The 21,131-nt window shown below is 41.2% G+C and overlaps 2 protein-coding genes across 3 annotated transcripts in view; one reads left to right on the forward strand and one right to left on the reverse strand.

The window, feature by feature from the left end:
* The window catches only part of LOC128026861 (misshapen-like kinase 1), a 24,063-nt gene extending 10,705 nt beyond the window's left edge, over positions 1–13,358 (forward strand). For both annotated transcript variants that reach the window (XM_052614105.1, XM_052614106.1), the window contains exons 24-30: positions 3,159–3,302; positions 3,856–3,990; positions 4,288–4,388; positions 5,579–5,728; positions 9,907–10,066; positions 11,019–11,158; positions 12,110–13,358. In XM_052614105.1, coding sequence (XP_052470065.1) covers positions 3,159–3,302; positions 3,856–3,990; positions 4,288–4,388; positions 5,579–5,728; positions 9,907–10,066; positions 11,019–11,158; positions 12,110–12,193 — 914 coding nt within the window. In that variant the 3' untranslated portion in view covers positions 12,194–13,358. The remainder of the gene's footprint in view (positions 1–3,158; positions 3,303–3,855; positions 3,991–4,287; positions 4,389–5,578; positions 5,729–9,906; positions 10,067–11,018; positions 11,159–12,109) is intronic.
* An 825-nt stretch (positions 13,359–14,183) lies between these two features.
* On the reverse strand, positions 14,184–20,122 carry tmem129 (transmembrane protein 129, E3 ubiquitin protein ligase). The gene is made up of 4 exons (XM_052614148.1): positions 19,821–20,122; positions 18,406–18,880; positions 18,160–18,319; positions 14,184–15,638 (listed from the first exon to the last, which is right to left on the reverse strand). The coding sequence occupies exons 1-4, from the start codon at positions 20,023–20,025 to the stop codon at positions 15,390–15,392; spliced, it is 1,089 nt and encodes a 362-aa protein (XP_052470108.1). The 5' UTR covers positions 20,026–20,122; the 3' UTR covers positions 14,184–15,389.
* Between the last annotated feature and the right edge of the window lie 1,009 nt (positions 20,123–21,131).

Genomic DNA, 21,131 nt, shown 5'->3' on the forward strand with positions numbered 1-21,131 from the left:
CGCTTTATTGTAGAGCTCAAGGCTTGGAACCAAGAAAGATTTCTTTAAAGGGATTCTGCAAAGAACCTAGAATTTTAACTAAGTCTTGCCTGTCACACAGGGGCTACCGCTTTCTCTTGCATAAGCTCGCTGAAGGAACTGTCTCAACAGTAGCAACCCCCTGTTTAGATAGGTATCCAAGGACACATAGGTGGAGGATTTTTAGATACTTTTTTTCTGAGGGGGCTTTTGTGGCACTCTGAAAGAGCAGCATATACAAGGAAATGGTGCATCCCAAAACAATATGTTCGAGTCATCAACTCGATCTATGGTGATAATCCTCGAGCGGCTAACAGAAATTTACTTAGCTGAGGGAGCACAACCCAAAACCTGAGAGAGGGGGCTCATCCTGCAGTATGTTTCAATGTTGGAACGACCAGCAGTAGGCTACCTAGCTGAAGGAGTACAGACCCAACACTCAATGAGAGAGGGCTTGACCAACAACCTGAGGATGAGAATCAGAAGGGTAAGTGTACTGCAAGCTAGCCAAAATGCATCAGAGAGGTGAAGGAAGGCCTATATTATTTGATGCTGCTGGTTGCCAGGTGCTCTGGGACAAACAGAAGCTCAACTCTCACTTGAGAGGAGAACTCAGAATTTAGGAAGAGAGTAGCCCGCTCATAGGAAACCTTATTTGGTAAAGGGGAGCGCTGCTAAACTACCACGAGAACAGCCTACGGAGCGAGGAATTCAACTCCTCAGAAGGGGAGAGAACTCGGGCGCTTAAGGGGAATCGCCAGGCTCACAATAGCCCTGCATGTTGAGGGAAGCGATGCTTGATGTGTATAAATAAAGACATACTGGTTGAGTGGAGCACAAGGAACCAAGGTCTAACCAACTCAAAGAAAGGGAATGAAGCTGAGCGCATAATCCTTAGTGTACCGATTTTAGAAAGTGTCTTGTGTGCACACTTACCGTACCACTTATGTGGATTTTAGAAAGTGCACAAAGTGTTCAACGTGCACACTTACCACCGTATGGACTCAGAAAGTACACAGAGCTTAGTGTGTGTACTTAAACCTTCCTAAACATTGCAGAGGTGCCGATCACACTGGAGAGGCAAATACAATCAAATACAATCCTCTGATGCAAGGGGAGCACTGCCTGAGACAGCATTATATAAGAATATTCTTGCAAATGCTACCTACACTTCCCGCTCAAGGCATCAGCAAGAAGGGATATCCAGATGACCATGGAGCCCCTCAGGGCGACCAGGCCAGACATCCTTAGTTTTACAATAATGGGGGGATTGATGCTTGAAAGTGTGTTACTAAAGACACACTGGTTGAGTGGAGCCTAAGTTACCTGGATCTAACCAACTCGGAGAAAGGGAACGAAGCTGAGTTTGTAACCCTAACTGTGCAGGATTTCTGAAAGTGCGCAGAGTCTTGTGTTCATACTTACCACCTATTTGGATTTTTAGAAAGTGCGCAAAGTGTTCAATGTGCACACTTACTACTATGTGGATTTCAGAAGTACACAGAGCTTAGGTTCTGAACATAAAACTACCCAAGCATCACACAGCATTACACAAGAAGATTCTCAGAAATGCCACTTATACTTCCCGCTCGATGCATATGCGAGAAGGGATTTCCAGATGACCAGGAGGTCCCTCTGGGCGACATGGCCAGACATCCAAGAAATGCCTGCAGTGCCATGCTGGATGCCTGATGATCAAGAAGGCTCCCGCAGAAGCCTACCACCTGGTTGCATGATCCAGGAAGCATGAAGCCAGAATCAGGGCTATCATACCAGCTGGACATAATATCGACGAGTGCGGAAGCACTGCAAGTCAAAGACCTGGTCCAGCCTGGAAGAACACTGCAAAGAATCATACTCACCCACCCTGGTTCCTGTGCAGAGCCCCACTCAAGACAAGACTGTAATGCAGGAGGTTCCCAGAGAGCTGGTAGTTATAGGGAAATTAGGAAGGGGAAGATAAGGGCAGATGGAAAACTCCCAAAGGGAGTGAGTAGATACTCAAGTATCGCTCTGGATCGCCTCCCTCAATCTTCCTTTGATCCGCGATTCCTCCTACACCTACCCGCAGGTGTGGGAGGAGCACGAGCCACGACACTAGCCTTCAGTGTCAGTCTCTGATCCTCAGACCAAGACGGACCAAGACCCCTATGTTGTGCGGGCTCAGACCTGGATGTGCGTTAAGGATTAAAGAAAATATTTTTTCAATCTATCCTTCAGACACGGGTCACGACGAGGTGTTCCCCATAGCGACCCCTAGAGGACGCAGTTCGAAGTTCCCTTGAAAGGGAACTACCTGGTTTTAACATGATTAAATCACAGTCACAGCTCCACAGGCTGCAGATTCTCAGACACTTCCGCTAGTGACATCACTTGCAGTCTTTATTTTATATTTTATATTTTGTTCTATTTATTGGTTTGAATCTCTCAACATTTTACAACAGCATCCAGGTGGTGAAGACAAGAAATAATAAACAAAATTACAATCTTCACTTGCACTTTCAGCTACCTGCGACATCACTAGCACTTGACACAAATCGTGTGTTGCCATGGAGACAAGACGCTGGGGTGGTGATTAAACGATTAAAGCTAATTTAGTACTATAACGTACAGAATAAATTCAACACGCAGAGTTATAGTACTCCATGTGAGCGCCTTGTCTCCATGGCAATGCACGATTCGTGTCAAGTGCTAGTGATGTCACAGGTAGCTGAAAGTGCAAGTGAAGATTGTAATTTTGTTTATTTTGTTTATTATTTCTTGTCTTCACCACCTTGCTGCTGTTGTAAAATGTTGATAGATTCAAACAAAAAATAACCAATAAATAGAACAAAATATTAAATATAACATAAAGACTGCGAGTGATGTCACTAGCGGAAGTGGAAGTGTCTGAGTCTGCAGCCAGACCCTTCTCCATTGCTCTGATTATTTGTTATTATATCTCATGTATAAGTGAGAAAAGACATGACGGACTGTACTCAGTCTGTTCTAATCCCATCCATGTAGTGCTTCACTTGATAATGATTCTCTACACGTGCTGTTTCTGTTCTGTGTTCTTCTGTTGTTTGAAGAAGCTTGTGAACTTGAATCGCTGTACATCACTGTCTTTGCTCTGTGTGTGTGTGTGTGTGTGTGTGTAGGAGTGAATCTGCTGGTGGGCACTGAGAGTGGTCTGTGGCTGCTGGACCGCAGTGGTCAGGGTAAGGTTTACTCTCTCATCAGCCGCAGACGCTTCCAGCAGATGGACGTGCTGGAGGGGCTGAACGTGCTCATCACTATATCAGGTACACACTGCACACACTGCACATGAAGAACTGACCACTGCACTGACAGAGGAAGCTGATGAGCACCTGGATCAGTTATCACTATAATCTGGTGTGTTCAGAAGACCATAAAACCAGGCTATAAATGAATGACTTCAGGGAAAATGTTTTAAATAACTTGCAACAAAGGCAATAAAGTAAAATAATAATAAAACAAAACTCACAATATTACTCAGCCAGCTAACCACACACACACACACACACACACACACACATTATTTACATGATACCGTTCCCTTAAAGCTTAACTCATATCATTACTCATTGTTCTCAAACATGATACTGCACAAGCAACAATACTGTGCACTTCTTAGTGTTAATGAAGAGATAATCTGTCATGAAAGCACACTCAGAATGGAAATGTATGTCATACCGACTATGATTGCCTTGTCATCTCTTACGAAGTTCATGGAAACACAGTATTATATCCATTTGTAAATCTGAATTATTGCAAGCTTTTAACCAGTTTGTGTGTGTGTGTGTGTGTCATCTCTTCATGCTTTCTTGTGGAAAGGTAAGAAACACAAGCTGCGGCTGTACTATCTGTCCTGGCTGAGGAATAAGATCCTGCATAATGACCCCGAGGTGGAGAAGAAACAGGGCTGGACCTCCGTGGGGGAACTGGAGGGGTGTTTGAGCTATAAAGTAGGTGAGTCCAGAACAAGACAAGTCACGTATTTGCCAACAAACATCTCAAGCAGCTTTAGACATTCAAGGTAGGCCATTAAAAACCTACGAGACATTATAATTCTAAAGAGTGAGATTTATTATCATACACTGCATGGAAACACCTGGTGAACTCAGTCCATCTCACCGGAGGAGAGAGCATTACTAAACTGATCTAGCATGCTGAATGACACTCGATAAGAGCGCTGATTCAGAGTTCAGTGTCATCGCCATCACTCATGATCTTTTACTCACACTAACGTCGTGCTGATGATTTCAGTTCGCTTTGAGAAGATCAAGTTCCTGGTCATCGCTCTGAGGAGCGCTGTGGAGGTCTACGCCTGGGCTCCCAAACCATATCACAAGTTCATGGCTTTTAAAGTAAGTCTTTTATATTAGTAGAGATTTTATTTTATTTCATCTTTAGGCATATTGATTAAAGGTGCAATCAAGAAATCAATAATCTGCCCCGTGATCATAATTTGTGTAAAGAGTTGGTCACTGGTGTTTATTTCAGAAGGACTGAAGTAAAATGTATGTATGAACTTTACCCAGGAACTAGGGACTTTGGGCTGGTACTCTGTGTGTTTCCACCGCAGGAACCAGGAACTAAATAAAGTTCTGGGTTAAAAAAATGCCCCTCAGAAAGTCCCTGCTGGCGAGGTGGTACTTTTTCAAAGTTCCGGAACTTTCGGGGGCGGGACTTGGGCGCTAAACATTCTGATTGGTTGAGTTCACGCAGCATTGTTCAAGAGTTCAACCACCATTTATTCGGATCATTTTCAGAATATTACTGTTATTGTGTCATGAAATGTAATTTTAAAAGTATTTCAGGCGAGAATGTACGATCTGGATGAGCTCACAGAGACTGTAACTTCATATATCAGTTTCTGTGAGGATATGTGCATCCCCACCAGTTACTAAAAAAACTTCTCTGAAAAGCTGAAAAAAACAGTTTTCAGCCAATGATGTGGTCTGAGGAGCGTCACTAAAGGCCATGTGTGCTCTCCCCACTGCTCTTCTCTCTGTATACAAACTAATGCACAGTAGCAGCACCAGAACAGCCAGGGACAAGAAGAGCTTTGGTTTTTTCCCCGCAGGGTATATTCAGCCTGAACAATTAAAACCTTCATAACGTATGAACAATAAATATTGTCCGTTATAACTGACATGTGTGTATATACATAACCTCTGAAAATTGCACAATTGTAAACTACATAAACTGTAAATTGTAAATGATATAAAAAATATAATTGCATGTAATTATGCATAATTAATTTTTTATTATAATATTACATATAACAAGTTGTTTCTGTATTATATTGCATTATTTAATTTTGTGGGGTTTTTATGTTAATGTTATATTTCAGAATTGTGTGTGTGTGTGTGTGTGTGTGTGGTTCCATTCACACGTCACAAATGAACTGCTCTAGAACATGTTTGGGTGTGTGTGGTTAAAGTATGTGGCTGACAGAAAACCTCCAGTGTCTTGATACACCACAGAGAAAACATGATTATAAAGTTTATAAATGATTATAAAAAGACTAACCGAGTTGTTGTGCATGTGTCAGTCGTTCAGCTCGCTGCCCCAGAAGCCCCTCTCAGTCGACCTGACGGTGGAGAACGGACAGAGGTTAAAGGTCATCTATGGCTCTCACTCAGGGTTTCATGCTATCGATGTGGATTCAGGGACGCCCTTCGACCTCTACCTGCCCAGTCATGTGAGTATTCTTCACATTTCTGCCACATTTCACATCAATAAAACCTGCAAACTCTAGTTTAACAAGTGAAGTACAGCTGTAACATTGTGAATAATTCTCTACTGTTGCAAGTTTGATCGGTCATCATCTGTGTGTACATTTACACGAGCATTCACTATCTGCATGGGACATTTTTGGGATGTGCTAGCATGCTAGTAAACCTGGCAATAATCCGCTGTTATGATATGTGATCCAGTGCTGACTACACTGATGGTGAAGCAATGTATATCTGCCACCTTTTATAGAAATTATAGTTTTTTGTGTGCTATATTTTATTGGTAGACTGATTCAGTTTGTTTACAGTGACTTTGGCACTAATTTCAGAGCACTGATGTCATTTAATCAGAACTCTTCACAAAATTCACACCAGTCTCATATCCTAAAGAAACCTTGCTGAACCATTTGTTCATTAACTCATTTATCATCATCATTTGGGAGCACAGAAGCAGTGCTTGGTTCATGTTCAGTGTTACTTAGTGTCAGGGGATCCCATTATTCTGAAACATGATCTTAATGACAAGAAATGCAACAGTTATCATTTTGAGCAGATGTTTCAGTCGATATTTAGATCAACACCTCTCTTGATGTTGCAAAATTCATCCAATATTGAAAAGGTCAATAGTGTCAATGTCCAGCTAAATTCAGTGCAAGTTTTGTTCTCATCTGAAATGAAGAAAACACCTTGAGAGAAACCAGGCTATCAAGCTGGAACATCTCAAAATCATCACATATAGATTTGTTGCACCTTTTCTCACAAGGAATCCAAATGATTTTGACTGTGGGGTTAAAGATTGATCCGTTGTTTCATTAGATTCACCTTTAAACAGAAGAATGCACCTTTTTCTGTCAGACACTCGACTGTAGAGCTGGTATAAACACGGACGGTGTGTGTGTGGTGCTGTAGAGCTGTGTTTGCCCAGACTCCCACACAGAGAGGAAGATGAAGAGTGTGGTGTTCACCCACGGCACACATCTTACAGACCTCTTCATCCTCACAATCTGGCTGTGTGCTAGTTTCTCCAAACTGATCTGTGTCCAGAAATAACCCCAGAGCAGAAGCCCATTGAAACGACCTGTTATTTGACCGTTTTTTTCTGATAACGTGCAGCGGATCAATTTAGAGTGAACTAGCGGTGAGAACAGAACTGGAGAACTAGCTTTCCATACCAACATCTTCTCATCCATTCCTCTCTCATTCATCCGTTCTGTCACTTTTCTACATTCTCTCTCACACACACATGCATTGCATTTTGTCATCTTTCACACAGTTGTTGTCTTTGATTGCACACAGTCATTAACAAACTCTGTATTGCGCTCAAGCTGCTCTTTGTGTGGTGTGACTCTGTCTCTCGTGCTTGGACACACTCGCTCTGTTAGCGTCGGCGTGTTTGCGCGGCTGGTGCTCATGAGAATCCCGCGGCAGAGGATAAGGATCGCTCTGCAGCTCTGGATGCCCGTGCTGATGCTCAGGATTGTGGCGGCTCTACAGAGGGACGGTATTTCTGAGTCAGGCAAGTACAGTGGGAGGCATGCGATTGTGTTAATGACAAACCACTGAGAAGATCTACTCTAATGCTTTGCCGTCGTGAGCTTGGGAGACATGCATCCAAAAGATGGTTAGGAAAATGTTGTATATTAGCTTAACGAATAGTGATGCATACAAGTTTTGATATTAAAATGTGTTTACCCTCGCTGTAACTGAATAAACAGACACGATTAGTGCATTTACGTAATTAGTGATGCGTGATCAGGACTTGAACACTAAAATAATGACATATTGCAGTTGTTACTATTGCTCTTACATACTGATTTGAACAAGCCCTTAACACTAGTTAGGGATGCACGATATCCGATATGCTGATACTTTTCAACTCATTTTAGTTGATAACCGATGCACTTTCCAGTGCAGAGTGTTTTTAAATTAATTATTTTGATTTCTGTCATTTTATTTGTAGATGTAACATTTGTAAAGCAAAAGAGCTGTAAAAATTCAGAAAATCTTTCAGAGCTCCTTGTAAGGAGCACAAGTAGACCAAACAGCGCCCCCTAATGAAACGCAGGCATTAGGACCCGGGGAGGCTGCTGCTGCTGATGCTACTGCACTAGTGACTGTTGACTCGATCGCACACTCGTCACACTATACTGTACGTGCATTGTTAATTACATTAACCAAAACAGTGGATCTTACATTTTAAGCCTTCAGTGGCCAAATCTGATAATATCGTGCATATCTAACACTAATTAATACTTCTGACAAGAATGATATCTCAAATCATGTGGCTTGTTAATGAGATGTATGTGAATGTTGTTCGAACTCATGATTGTCACCTGGCGGATGAAAAATAAAAAATCAGATGTCTGTACCTTATCTAGAGACCAGAAGAAGTATCATAGATGCCTGGGGGTGGAAAGAAAGCACCCACACAACAGTTCATTAAAAACCTTTCAAATACACAGAAGCACTGCTCTGGCAACCATCAAGTACAATATTCTTAACTCTAACCCTGAGGCTTAGTGTCTATGTCTTCTTTATTTGATCTAGACCACCATAGCGATTGCATGGCATTACGCTTAAAACCTCTCCGTGGCTCATCCTTGACTTTGTCCACACGGTCAGCATTTGAGATTGATACATTTACATATCAAATCAGATGTCCCTTAGGGTAGTCCATTAAGGAGGTGAAAGATGGATATAGGTGTAGACAACAATAATCCCAAATGTTCCTTTCATTTATCATATAGTGGTGCTTTTTACCTATACAGGTGCATCTCGATGAATTATAATGTTGTGGAAAAGTTCTTTATTTCAGTGATTCAACTCAAATTGTGAAACTCGTGTATTAAATTAATTCAGTGCACACAGACTGAAGTAGTTTAAGGCTTTGGTTCTTTTAACTGTGATGATTTTGGCTCACATTTAACAAAACCCCACCAGTTCATCTCAACAAATCAGAATATGGTGACAAGCCAAACGCTGATCAACTCAAAACACCTGCAGAGGTTTCCTGAGTCTTTAATGGTCTCACAATGATGGGGAAGACTGCTGACCTGACAGTTAAAGAAGACCATGGTGTTGTGCTTGACTGACCAGTAAACTCACCAGACCTGAACCCCAGAGAGAATCTGTGAGCTATTATCAAGAGGAAGAAGAGAAACAAGAGACCAGACACTGCAGATGAGCTGAAGAAACCTGTGCTTCAGACCGACTCAGCAGAGCCACAGACTGATCAGCTCCACGACCCGCCGAACTGAGGCAGGCATTAAAGATAAAGGAGCCCCTAACAAGTATAATAACACCCAGTTGGTAAAAAATAAAATAAAAAAAAAACATTTTGTCTGAATCCCAAAGTATGTGACCCCCTGGATATGCCACCCCTAGAGAAACATGCAGCACAACCCAGAAGTGGACGATAGCGGCCGTGCCATTTTATGAAGTGAAGTGACATGAAGGCCAAGTATTATTACTCATACCTGGAATTTGTCCTCTGCATTTGACCCATACAAGTTAGTCCACACACATCAGGAGCATTCAGAATGTCAGAGGAGAGCCATGACCTTTACACGGACCAAAACAATCATTCAAACCATAAAAATACAGTATAAAGGACCAACTGTAGGACCACCAGACCTGGGACCACCTGAGTCACTGGACATAGGACTGCCCCACTACACAAAACTCTGATATTGACATACTGTGTACATTAATTTATTTATATTTTGAGATACAATGTATGATTTGGCTTTATATTAAATTTCTTGTGATATGAATTTGATATGGGTTTCATTTTGCTTGTCTATCTTCCAGATAGTTTTTCTTGAATAGAACACATTAATTTATAAACGATAATTTGGTATATAAGAAAAAATAAGTAGTTTGTTTCACCAGGGGTGCATCTTAGCTTGAAATTACAACCTTATCGATGCAACTGTATGTTATTTGTGCTGTCCACTCTTTTTATATCCAAAGTTTGCTTCTCTAAAATGTTGATATATGTGCTTCTGTAAAAAAAAAAAAAAAAAATTTACATTGATTTCTTTTAAATGTGAAATATACTTTCATGTAACGATCAGGTGACCTGCAGTATTATGTGCTGTGACAAGAAAATGTACTTCTCTATAACGCGGTGTCTGTGTTTCAGATCGGCGGTGTGATCCGGCCGCATGCCATCATCATCCTCCCCAGCAGCAGTGGGATGGAGCTGTTGCTGTGTTACGAGGACGAGGGCGTCTATATCGACACCTATGGCCACATCACCAGGGAGACGGTGCTGCAGTGGGGGGAGATGCCCGCCTCCGTGGGTGAGCTCCACACACACACACACACACACACACACACACACAGAGATGTATATGATGCACAAGACGGACGTGCAGTGATTATCCATGCATAATGGAGTATGAATCTTCTCCTCATTGTTTGATTCTCATGTGTAGCTGATTGTGTTCTGGTCGTGAGCTATATTTCTCCTGTACTGTAGAGGTGCGCTCATGTTAAAGAAGTCCTTGTAATGACTGATGTGCATGAGATTCTAAATGCGAAAAAGGGAAAACGTAATTTGGATGGATGAGTCATCTCAGTTCCTACATAGCAGCAGATCTGTGAGGAGAAAAGCCAGCGTCGTTCTTAAAGACTGAATACACTGATGAATGAATGAATCAGAAGTTACTTACTTTTAACGCTGAAGTTGTTGGTGGAGTCCATGTTGGCCAGATTGGTGGAGCCGGACAGCACTAGCACATCAGGATCTGCTGTTGATGAACTAAAAGCAGTTTAGTTTAGGACTAGACAAAATAACTGCTGTCTGAAGTGTCACTGACTGTCATCTTGATGTTTCCTAATGTTTCCTAATCTACAAGATGTTATCTTGTAGATTATTCCTTTTTCTTTCTTTCTTTCTTTCTTTCTTTCTTTCTTTCTTTCTTTCTTTCTTTCTTTCTTTCTTTCTTTCTTTCTTTTTTTTAACTTTCCTACAATTGTTGTCAATTGTTATCCACCAATAATGTTTTTTTTTCAATCAAAAACCAGTTCCAAAACAAACGCCAAACCTCTGATAACATAGCACCATGAACCATGACTCATGTAGAAACTGATTAATGATGAAGAGGGCTTTTCTCTGATCCCTCTCAGTGATGTTGATCAGCTACGATAGGAAACACAGTTTGTTCCAGATCACCTGAGCTTCACTGGACTGAATCAGCTGGCGGTGGTTATTCATGGCTCTGATGATGTGATGATGTTGTTGATCTGCAGCTTATCTTCAGTCGAATCAGGTGATGGGATGGGGAGAGAAGGCCATCGAGCTGAGATCGGCCACCTCGGGCAGTCTGGAGGGGGTCTTCATGCACAAGAAGACCCAGAAGCTCAAGTTCCTGTGTGAGAGAAACGATAAAGTAAGAAAACATCTCCATGTGCTTGTGTTGTAGCACATTTAGAAATGCGGGACATTAGGGATGCATGATATCGGATTTTTGCCGATATCCGATATGCCCATATTTTTCAAACCATTTTGGATGATAAACAATGCTTATATTGATATATATTTCCTTTTGTTTGGAAACAACATAAAGTCTTACAAATTTTCAATTTTGAGCAAAAAAACAAAAAACAAAAAAAACATATTTGCATTGAAAGCTTTTAAAATAACCATAATAAAATCAATCTCAGCTGTTTTATGTATTAGTATTAATATTTTTAGACAGATGCAGTTGAAAGCTTAACATTTTATCGGTAGATTTAACTTTAATAGTCTAAAGCAAAAAAAAGCTTTAAAAATGTAGAACAATCTTTTAGAGCTCCCTGTATTTCAGTTTTCATAATCAGTCTTAAAAAAATCATACATTAATGAATAAATCTGTATGTATATATAATTATTTAATGTCCAAGTATCATGTTTGTGATGTTTAATAATGTAAGCTATAGCTTCTGGCCTTTAAATCAAAACAGACTCATGATTTTATGACATTAGTTCCTGCTTTATAAAATCAGAAACACAAGCCTAATTGTAACTTTAGTACAAGTAGGCCAACAGCGCCCCCTAATGAAATCAAGGCATTCGGACGCGGGGATGCTGATGCTGCACGCACTAGTGACTGCTCTGTAGTGCATTCTCTAAATAAATGATCCAAACCAGTGACTTCGAGAATGAGCACACTGCTGACGTGATCTTATAACTCACACACCGAGCACGTGTGAGATATTCATCTCTCGTATCAGGCCGATGACAGAGTTTACGCTTTAACCCTTTATCTGCAGATTCTGATCATGTTCCGATGATATCATGTGTGTGTGTGTGTGTGTGTGTGTGTGTGTGTGTGTGTGTGTGTGTGTGTGTGTGTGAGCAGGTGTTTTTCGCGTCGGTGCAGTCCGGCGGATGCAGTCAGATCTACTTCATGACGTTGGGACAGAGCTCTCTCTTCAGCTGGTGATCGTCTTCATCAGACTACAGTCACATCACATATCCAACCATCTGTTGATGCAGACTCCATGTTCTTCTCAGTTTTCTGTATTAACATGGAAACAGTTTTAATAGAGGTGATAAATATGTTTGAGTTAATACATGTAAAGTAACTGATATATTGCTTTGTCTGACAGTGTCAGCTTTTGTCTCGTTCTGAGCTTGAATCATGTTTTATATTTTAATTGTATCATATTATTCCCATGTCAAATCTGGCTAAAAGGACTTAATATTTAGTCCTTAATTATGTTATTGTATAATAATAACCATGGCTGGTACACGGTGAAACCAATCCTAACAGCCAGCTGAGTGACTGTCAAATATCATGACTGAGGAGTTCAGGTGAGCATCACGAGCTGGAGATGACATGCGTGACGCTCCAGAAGAATGGAGCAAAGAGAAGCAGCAGGAAGTGGAAGAGGATCACATGAAAGAGTTAAAGAAAGTCCAAGTGTTGGAAATGAGTTGTGGAGTTCGGGATCAGACGGATGGATCAAACTCTGGTCCATTGAAATGTGATATTTGGGCAGGCTTTCTGCAGTCAGAAGATGTGAAGCTTCACATCACTTGTGTACAGACTATATCATGATTAATACTCAGCGATCACTGAACTGTGCTGTGTAGTGTTCAGGAGTGTCCATGTACTTCTGTGCTCCATTAGGAAACACTGTGAGTCTGATGCTCCGTTCAGTTCAGTCACAGGACTCAGTGTTCATTAATCACGCTCTGCTGTGTTTTCTTCTCTCTAGCAGGACGTGTCCGAGTGTATTCTCAACCGTGCCTTACTGTGCTCTGTCTGGCTTGTGTGTGAGATGTGATGCATGTACAACTCTGAACTGGGGTTTGTTTTAACATTATAATGTCCTGCCGTACTTGTGCTTTCACTTTGGGTCAAACTTTAAGAGTCAATACTGCACTTTAACAACAGCGAATTTAAATTTAATTCAAAGCATTTTTCTTTGTAATGGTGATATTTGACTGACATTTACTGTACTGTAAATATTCTGCGTTTTATAGACAGTTTATATCAAGCACCATATACTCATATTAGGTTTAGACTGTAACAGCATTTACAGTACAGTGTGTGTTGTGTGTCACATGAAGGAATTGAGCCAAATAAATGCTTTACTAACAGACCACTCCGTTTGTCTTTGTTCATATCTGCAACATCAGCACAAACCTTCCATACAAACATCATAATGCACACAATATATGAACTATTACATGGTGTTCCACAAGGATCAGTTATAGGGCCAGTTTTATTTTCCTCTCTTTGAGCAGGATAATTCAGAAATATGACATGAACTATCATTTTCATGCTGATGATATACAATACATTTCAGTCAAGTTCAGACACACTGTTGTATTAGAGAGGCTGACTGATTTCTTTATTATTATTTTTTTTTTTAATTGAATGAATATTAAAACATGAGCTGAGTTGGGTTCCTTGACACCACAATCTACAAAAGAAGTTAAGAACCTGGGCATCGGCTTAGTTTTAAGTCTCTTATTAATCAAGTGACAAAACCTTTTTTTCTATAATTTGAAACATATTGCTAAGATTCATCTTTTTTTATCTTTGGAAGATGCTCAGAAACTGATTCATGCCTCTATCTTCTCTCATCTGGATCGCTCTAATGTAATGAAGTTACAATAGATACACAATGCAGCAGCCAGAGAACTAATGAAACACACAAGGAGAGCATATTACCACGGTTTTAATGGAACTGCATTGGTTACTAGTCCATCAAAGAATTGATTTTAAGGTTTTAAGGCTCAAAATTAGGAATTGTCTACCAGCTGAAGTAAGATTCATATTTTTAAAAAGCGGGTTAAGACATGTTTTTAAAGTGGCTTATCATCAGTATTACAATGTGGTGTGAAGTTGTATTAGTTTTTACATTTTTTATCTTTTATCATTGTTGAAACTTTTATAGTTGCATTTAATGTATGAAAAGTGCTTTACAAATAAATGTTTATTATTATTACACGATTTGCAGAAATACAAGAACACAGTGTTAAATCCTCAAAGATCTCAGTCATTCTATTTGAATTCTATCATAAACATTGTTTATTCGATGATCAGCTCAATATAATAAATCTGCTCATGTTCCCTCAAAGAAAAAACAGAAAACGTTGTTTATGTACAGCAGGAGCTGGATGAAGAGCAGGATCTTCCTCACAGATCCCTCCCTCGCTCCATCAGTTGTTCTGAGGCGGTGATGATGGCCTTCAGACCGTGGGTCCAGCACAGAGAGGACCGCTTCATCACTGTAATCTTCCAGAATACACACTTACACTCAGGAGCTACGCTTAACCTCTGACTGTCCCCCCGAAACATCCCAGCTTTAGCATAAGTGTTGAAAAATATTATATTTAATTGTGTTGAACATCAAATATATATATAAAAAAAGTTATTTATTATTTAGAACAGTTTATTGAATCTTTGCATCCCTAGAAAAATACAAACAAAAATGTTGCATATGTTTTTTGTTGAGTATCATATTTGCTCCATCAGACTTCTGTGGCTCATACAGTCTGATATAGACAGAATATAGAAGAAAAAACAAGGTCCAAACTGAGCTAACATATGCAATCTGCTGCTGATTCTGATATTATATGAATAAATCGTGATGAAATTCTGCTGTTTGTGATGTAAACCAGTGAGCTCTTAGCAGATACTGGTATAAACTGATCTGAATATCACTCTATATCTCCAGTAATGAGATGAGATGTGAATGATCCGCACATATAACACAGTGATGGAGAGCTGGAGAAATCAAGGCTCCTCAGAAGATGTGAGATGTTCTGGAGGCTTGTGAAGATCACTCCTCCGCTGAGGAACAGTGAAAGTAAAGCTCCTCAAAAGATCCTGAGGATCAGATCTGAGACTCTAAAACATGATTGATGGAGAATCAAGTAAAGCTGAGCTCAGTTCAGTAAGAGTTCATCTGGAGATATTACTTGATCACGATCAGACAAGATCTGACAGCAGAAGCTGAAGCTGGACACTGGGACAATAAAAGAGCTTTTACTGGATAGAGACGTGATGGTGCTCATAGAGATTACCATCAGATGTGACACAGTAGCTTCATCACAGTAGCGGTTCAGTCTCATCTTCACATGTGATTGTAGTTGGAGGCACGGAAGTTTAGGGGGCGCTGTCCTCATTCGATGGAGCAGACGTCCAGGATGCAGAACTTGGCCCTGCAGGTGGGACACGGGACCCTGCTGCTGAGCCACGTCTCCGGCGTCTGCTGGTCCTGACGGCTGGCGAACCACTTCCCCATACAGGTGAGACACCACATGGGCCGACAGAAGCACTGCTGACACTCTCCCTCGCCGTCCGCCTGACACAGACGCAGCAGCTTCACAGCGGCGCGGGCCTGCATACAGCCGATACACGGCTCCAGCTCCTGACACACACACACACACACACACACACACAATAAATGTTTCACAATATATTACTGCCGTGTGCCGTATTTCTGATCAAATAAATGCAGGCTTGGTGAGCAGAAGAGACTTCTTAAAAAAAAAAAATCAGTTAATACATGCACTATCAACAATGAACAACATCTTCATCTTCATTTATATTCACACATATACTACCGTTCCATCAATGAAGCTGTGTATTTATAAGAAACACATCCATCAAGACATTAACTTCAGACCACTGCTAAAATAATCCAGAATAACACTTCCTCCAGTGAACAGTGCATCTGCTGTTGTCTCTCACAGATTAGTTTAGATCTGTTTAAACGCTGCTTGATCTGTGCAGATTTCTCTCCTGATTCAGACCAGAACACTGTTTCACTGGAGGAAGTGTTATTATGGATTATAGACTCTATGTGTTTGAGTTAAAATCATCTTAATGCTGGATGTGTTTCATCTTTTGTCTTCTCCAGATGTTCACTGATGGACTGGAGTGCTGTGGATTATTGTGATGTTTTTATCAGACTCTCATTCTGACGGCACCCATTCACTGCAGAGCATCCACTGATGAGACACTGATGCAGTGCTATATCTCTACAAACCTGATGAAGAAACAAACTCATCCACAATGCTAATCTTGAATTTTCAGTAGGGCTGGGTATTGTTCAAAATCTTTCGATCCGGTGCCAATTTCGATACCTCAGTTTCGATACCGGTTCCTAACGATACTTTTTTCGATACCATATGTTTTAAAATCCATTTCAACATCAACACAAATACATTAAACACAAAACTTTTCTTTTTCACCTTAAACAAATTCTGGTAACACTTCACACTCAGGATAACATCATTAATACAACTGGTTGTGCTTTTTGGATAGGGGTGCACCATTCAGGGGTGGACTGAGACCAAAACGTGGCCCTGGACTTTCTGGCCCACAGCAGCCCACCACATCATAACACAAACGCCCCTGTTTTGATGTCATTTATTAATTTAATATTTAATTCAACAGTTTGGGGATTTTAACCAGTATGGCAACTGATCCTCCGTAAAAAAAAAAAAGAACAGTAGCTGTTCATTTAGCGACTCCAAGTGAGCGATACATGCTCATCAAGACACAAACATTCCTCTATAACTCACACTTTGCATCGAGTTATCAGATCCATGCGAATCATGCATCAAATAGAAGAAGTTTATAAACTCAAACGATAGCTTCATGTGCTTTACAGATGGACTTGAAGTATTTATTCATTCGAGATGTTCAATAATAGATCATCTTTGGCTCAGTAATACAAGTTCATGATCCGATTAGTGAACCGATGATTCTTTTGAGTCAATCTTTTAAAATAATCATTTATTTTGTTTAACAAAACCAGTGTGGAAACCAGTGTTTCACCAACTGGATCGATCTGAGGTGCAGAGCTCCACGTCCCGGGGCTATTGTGTTTTCCAGTCCGATGGGCTGTCGTGAACAGTGATGTAAAACTCCTAACTTGATTCGCGTTGTTCACTCGCTTGAAGGGGTGAAACAGATCATGGCCGATCGTTTGCATTTGTTTCTAAATATTGCTGATTCAAGCGTTTTAAACAATTCACGAGCGTTCGGAGCTTGCAACGGAGCATTTCAGACAATGCGCGTACAGAGAATGAATTCATCTTTCGCGTTTCGTAACTTCTGAATGAACACATACACACACAATTATATCAAAATAATGGTCTCTGCAAGTACTCTCGTAAACACAGTCGGTTATGTTTTAAGTGAACGTATACAGTGGCCTGCTGCTCAGAGAAATTCGCTGTGCCGGATAAATCTGTCTCTCTCTGTTTTTTAGATGACGTGAAAGGAGGCGTGTTTTAAGATACGCATGGAGTAGACCAAACTAAACAGGGAGGGAGGGCAAAACACTCATCCAAACAAATGCTTCATTAACACCGGCTTTGGTTGCAATACTCTTATCGCATATGTTGCACTTTGCTGACTCGGCATCCACTTTTATAAAGTGTAGCCACACTTTAGACCTCCTTGTCATTGTAAAACAGAAACGTTTTGAGACAAAACAACTACAGTTGTGTTGTGTGACTGCGAGTATCTTCAGAAATCCTCCCCGTCACGTCACGTGGTGGTGGACAGCCAATCACGGCGAATTTAGGTCCTTACACGCACATATGCTACAAGCTCACACAGACACAGCCGCTTGGCAAAAGAAAAAAAGAAAAAAAAAACGCCGCTTTGCTTTTGGAACCAAAATTTGGCACTGAAATATAAATGATTTTTCAATACTCATAGTATCTAAGTTTTTCGTTCGATACCATAAAGGCATCGAAGTTTAGTACCCAGCCCTAATTTTGGGTGAACTATTCCTTTAAAGTGTTGATGTGGAACATTTAGCAGATGAACAAATGCTGTGAAATGTAGAGTTCATTGATATAACTGTTATTAACAATGGCATCATGGGAGTCAGTAGAGAGTCTGTAGCTTCCAGTGAAGCGTCCAGGGCTCACCTGTCCACTCGGACACTCGTACACGGCGTTCATCTTCACATACGTCTTGAAGGTCTCCAGGAAGAGCTCGCTCATGGTCAGATGGATGACCACATTGGCAGCGTTTCTGATGGGTGCGTGCAGTTTCTCCTGCAGCTCTGCGTACTCCGTGGACTTCAGCCTGTGAGAGAAGCACAGAGACACGGCTCAGCACCAGAGGACACACAGATCCGACCGGAGCACACACACAGATCTCACGGCACACACCTGATGAGGAAGGGCTGGACGCGGGGGTTGATGCTGGCCACAGTGATGGTGAGGATCTGCAGCGGTGTGTTGAGCTCAGGAGACAGACTGTGCTGCGTGGAGCCGGTGACGGTCAGGTGACAGTCCTGCTGCAGGGCGATGTGCAGGGAGTATGTGCTGACCTTCATCACCCAGGAGTCAGTGACGATCACTCTGGCGCTCGGACAGCCCGACGAGAACTTATCGATGCGCCGGAACTCAGTGTTGATGGACGAGGCCACGGCTCTCCAGCTGGAGCGTTGTAAAGCGTGAGCACTGAGCGCCCGGCAGATGGGGTGATTCTCCCAGCCGCGCCTGGACCAGACGAACACAAGAACACAGCCGAGCAGCAGCACGGTCAGAGAGAAGCAGAAGTAGAGCTGCCAGCCCCGAGCCGCCCGGTGCACCTGCAGCAGATCCTGCTCCGGAGCGGCCAAACACATCCCTGCGTAGTATCCTGAAACACAGACAGCACACAGCACCAGTGTGAGGAGCACAAGACAGAACAAGAGACTACAGCGCTCACACACACACACACACACACACACACACACACACCGCCCACAGACACACACACACACACACCGCTCATGTCCACTGTATCCAGAATTAACTACACCATAATCTCACACTTATTTACAATGTTTCTCAGTTTGCTTGAAATTGCCTTTATGTTGCTTAAACTACATTTTGAGGACTGTGTGTTTATTTTATTGATGAATCAAGATAATGAACTAAAATATTAAAGTCAAGATTATCTGTATTAAATTAAATTTAGACGAGGCCCACCACTGTCAGAATGAGGACATTTTCAATGGTTACCCATATCAAATAAGATGAATAACACAGTTGTTATGATAAAACAGTACAGATACTTCCTCATAGATTAGAGTTGAACTTTATATTTCATTAGTCAGGAGGACTGTGTGTCTTTCAAACACATTCACATACACAAATTCAGACTAATTTAAATAAATATTTAAATACTTAAGTGTCACATTTGAGTGTTAGGAGTCCTCTGACGTTGGTCAATGGTCACACACATAAACAAATCATTATTATTATTTTATATATCACTTCCAGAACATTTTTCTCTCTCTGTTGAACGACAGAACTGACAGCCAATCAGAATCCCTCCTGCTGTGACGAGCACGAGCTCGAGAGGTTAAAGCGGCAGGCGCGCGTGCACTAATAAACAGACGACATCGCTCTCTGGTGTGTTTTTATACAATCAGTATTGAGTAGACGCTAATATCGGAATCGTTCTTGGTGTGAACAGAGCTGAACGGATGACATGATTGAGCGAGTCGAGCTTCATCAGATCTACTGAAGCCGCGCTGTGGAGGGTGTGTGTTGGGCGGTGTGTGTGTGGCCCTGAGCCCGTGTCGGAGCAGTACCGAGCGGCAGGCAGCAGTGCAGCAGCGCGGTCAGGGCGCTCCTCCGGACGTGGTGCTGGATGAAGCCCATGTCCTCGCTGCCCAGCCACGGAGAGAACATGTGCTGCACCGTGAAGCCGGCCGAGCGGAACTCGTTCGGCGTGAACACGAAGCACAGCGCGAACACGATATACGCCAGAGTGAAGGTGGTCTCCGGACGATCCATGCTGTCACTCCTCTAAAACAGGCGACACGTCTCTATGTAAATATCTACACGGACACCTCAGCATTCAGGAAACACTCTCTGACGCTGCGGGATGACGTCAGCGCGTAACAGTGACGCTGTCAAAATAAAAGCCGCAGCTAGTGTGAAACAAACTTCACAGGATTTATTTCTTCAGCGTGTAAACAAAAATATGCTGATCAAACTGACGTCAAAAACTTGACATGATGTTGATTTGATTAAATTGAACATCAAACATTTTGGCCTACATACATTAAACCAGTTTCAGTCTGGGATTCACTTCCTGTTTTCACCCAATAACCACAGAAGAAATCAAACAAGCGGACAGTAAAGAGATGTTCCAGCATCTTGATCAAGTCTGGACTAATATTAGATGTCGAATTGATATCACGGTGCAGGGCTGCTGCTGGCCAAATGTGTGTCCTGAGCAGGATTGTATTGTTGTGCCCCTTCTTCAAATATGATGATAGAAAAAAACACATACTATAGGAGTGAAAATAGGACTTTAATCAAATAAAAAAGGAAATTAATAAATTGTATTATTTAAAAATTACAATTGTAGCTCTCGACTTTTACCTGTGGCTATAACTTTATTACGACTCTAATTTATTTTATAGTCTCACTCTCAAGCATTCAGAAATCATGCAAAAGGAAATTACTATGATAAAACCATGGTTTATTTTTGTAAGGGTTGTGATATGCACGTTTTTTGTTGAAGAAATTAAAATAATAAAGGCTGTGTCATCTATAGCAAAAAGGTGGCCAAAAATGAAAGATTAAGTGAATATGAATTAAATGTATGGTCAGTAGCCTAAACAAGGATTTGATTGTCCTGTAAGTGTAACAGCAGCAATTACATTATAAGTAAAATAATCTGTGACTGTTGCTGAACAAAAGAGCTTTTATGAGTAAATGATGAAAGAATATATATATGCAATATTAACTTTTTTAACTGCATCTGCAGTGTATCAAATAATATTTATATATATATATATTATTCATTAATTAATGTACCTCGGTTTAAGGGCCTGAACACATGGTAACTCATGGCCAGATGTGCTGGTATGATCCAGGGATGGAAACATATG

The sequence above is a fragment of the Carassius gibelio genome, chromosome A14 (genome assembly GCF_023724105.1).
Source record: "Carassius gibelio isolate Cgi1373 ecotype wild population from Czech Republic chromosome A14, carGib1.2-hapl.c, whole genome shotgun sequence".
NCBI classification, from domain to species: Eukaryota; Metazoa; Chordata; class Actinopteri; order Cypriniformes; family Cyprinidae; genus Carassius; species Carassius gibelio.

Bases quoted from the DNA above. Each gene is read 5' to 3' on its own strand.
- tmem129 (XM_052614148.1), bottom strand. From the start codon at position 20,025: ATGGATCGTCCGGAGACCACCTTCACTCTGGCGTATATCGTGTTCGCG. The intron at 18,881-19,820 runs GTACTGCTCCGA...TCTGTGTTTCAG, and splicing joins GCACTGCTGCCTGCCGCTCG to GATACTACGCAGGGATGTGT. The intron at 15,639-18,159 runs GTGAGCCCTGGA...TGTGTGTGTCAG, and splicing joins ACGAGTGTCCGAGTGGACAG to GAGCTGGAGCCGTGTATCGG.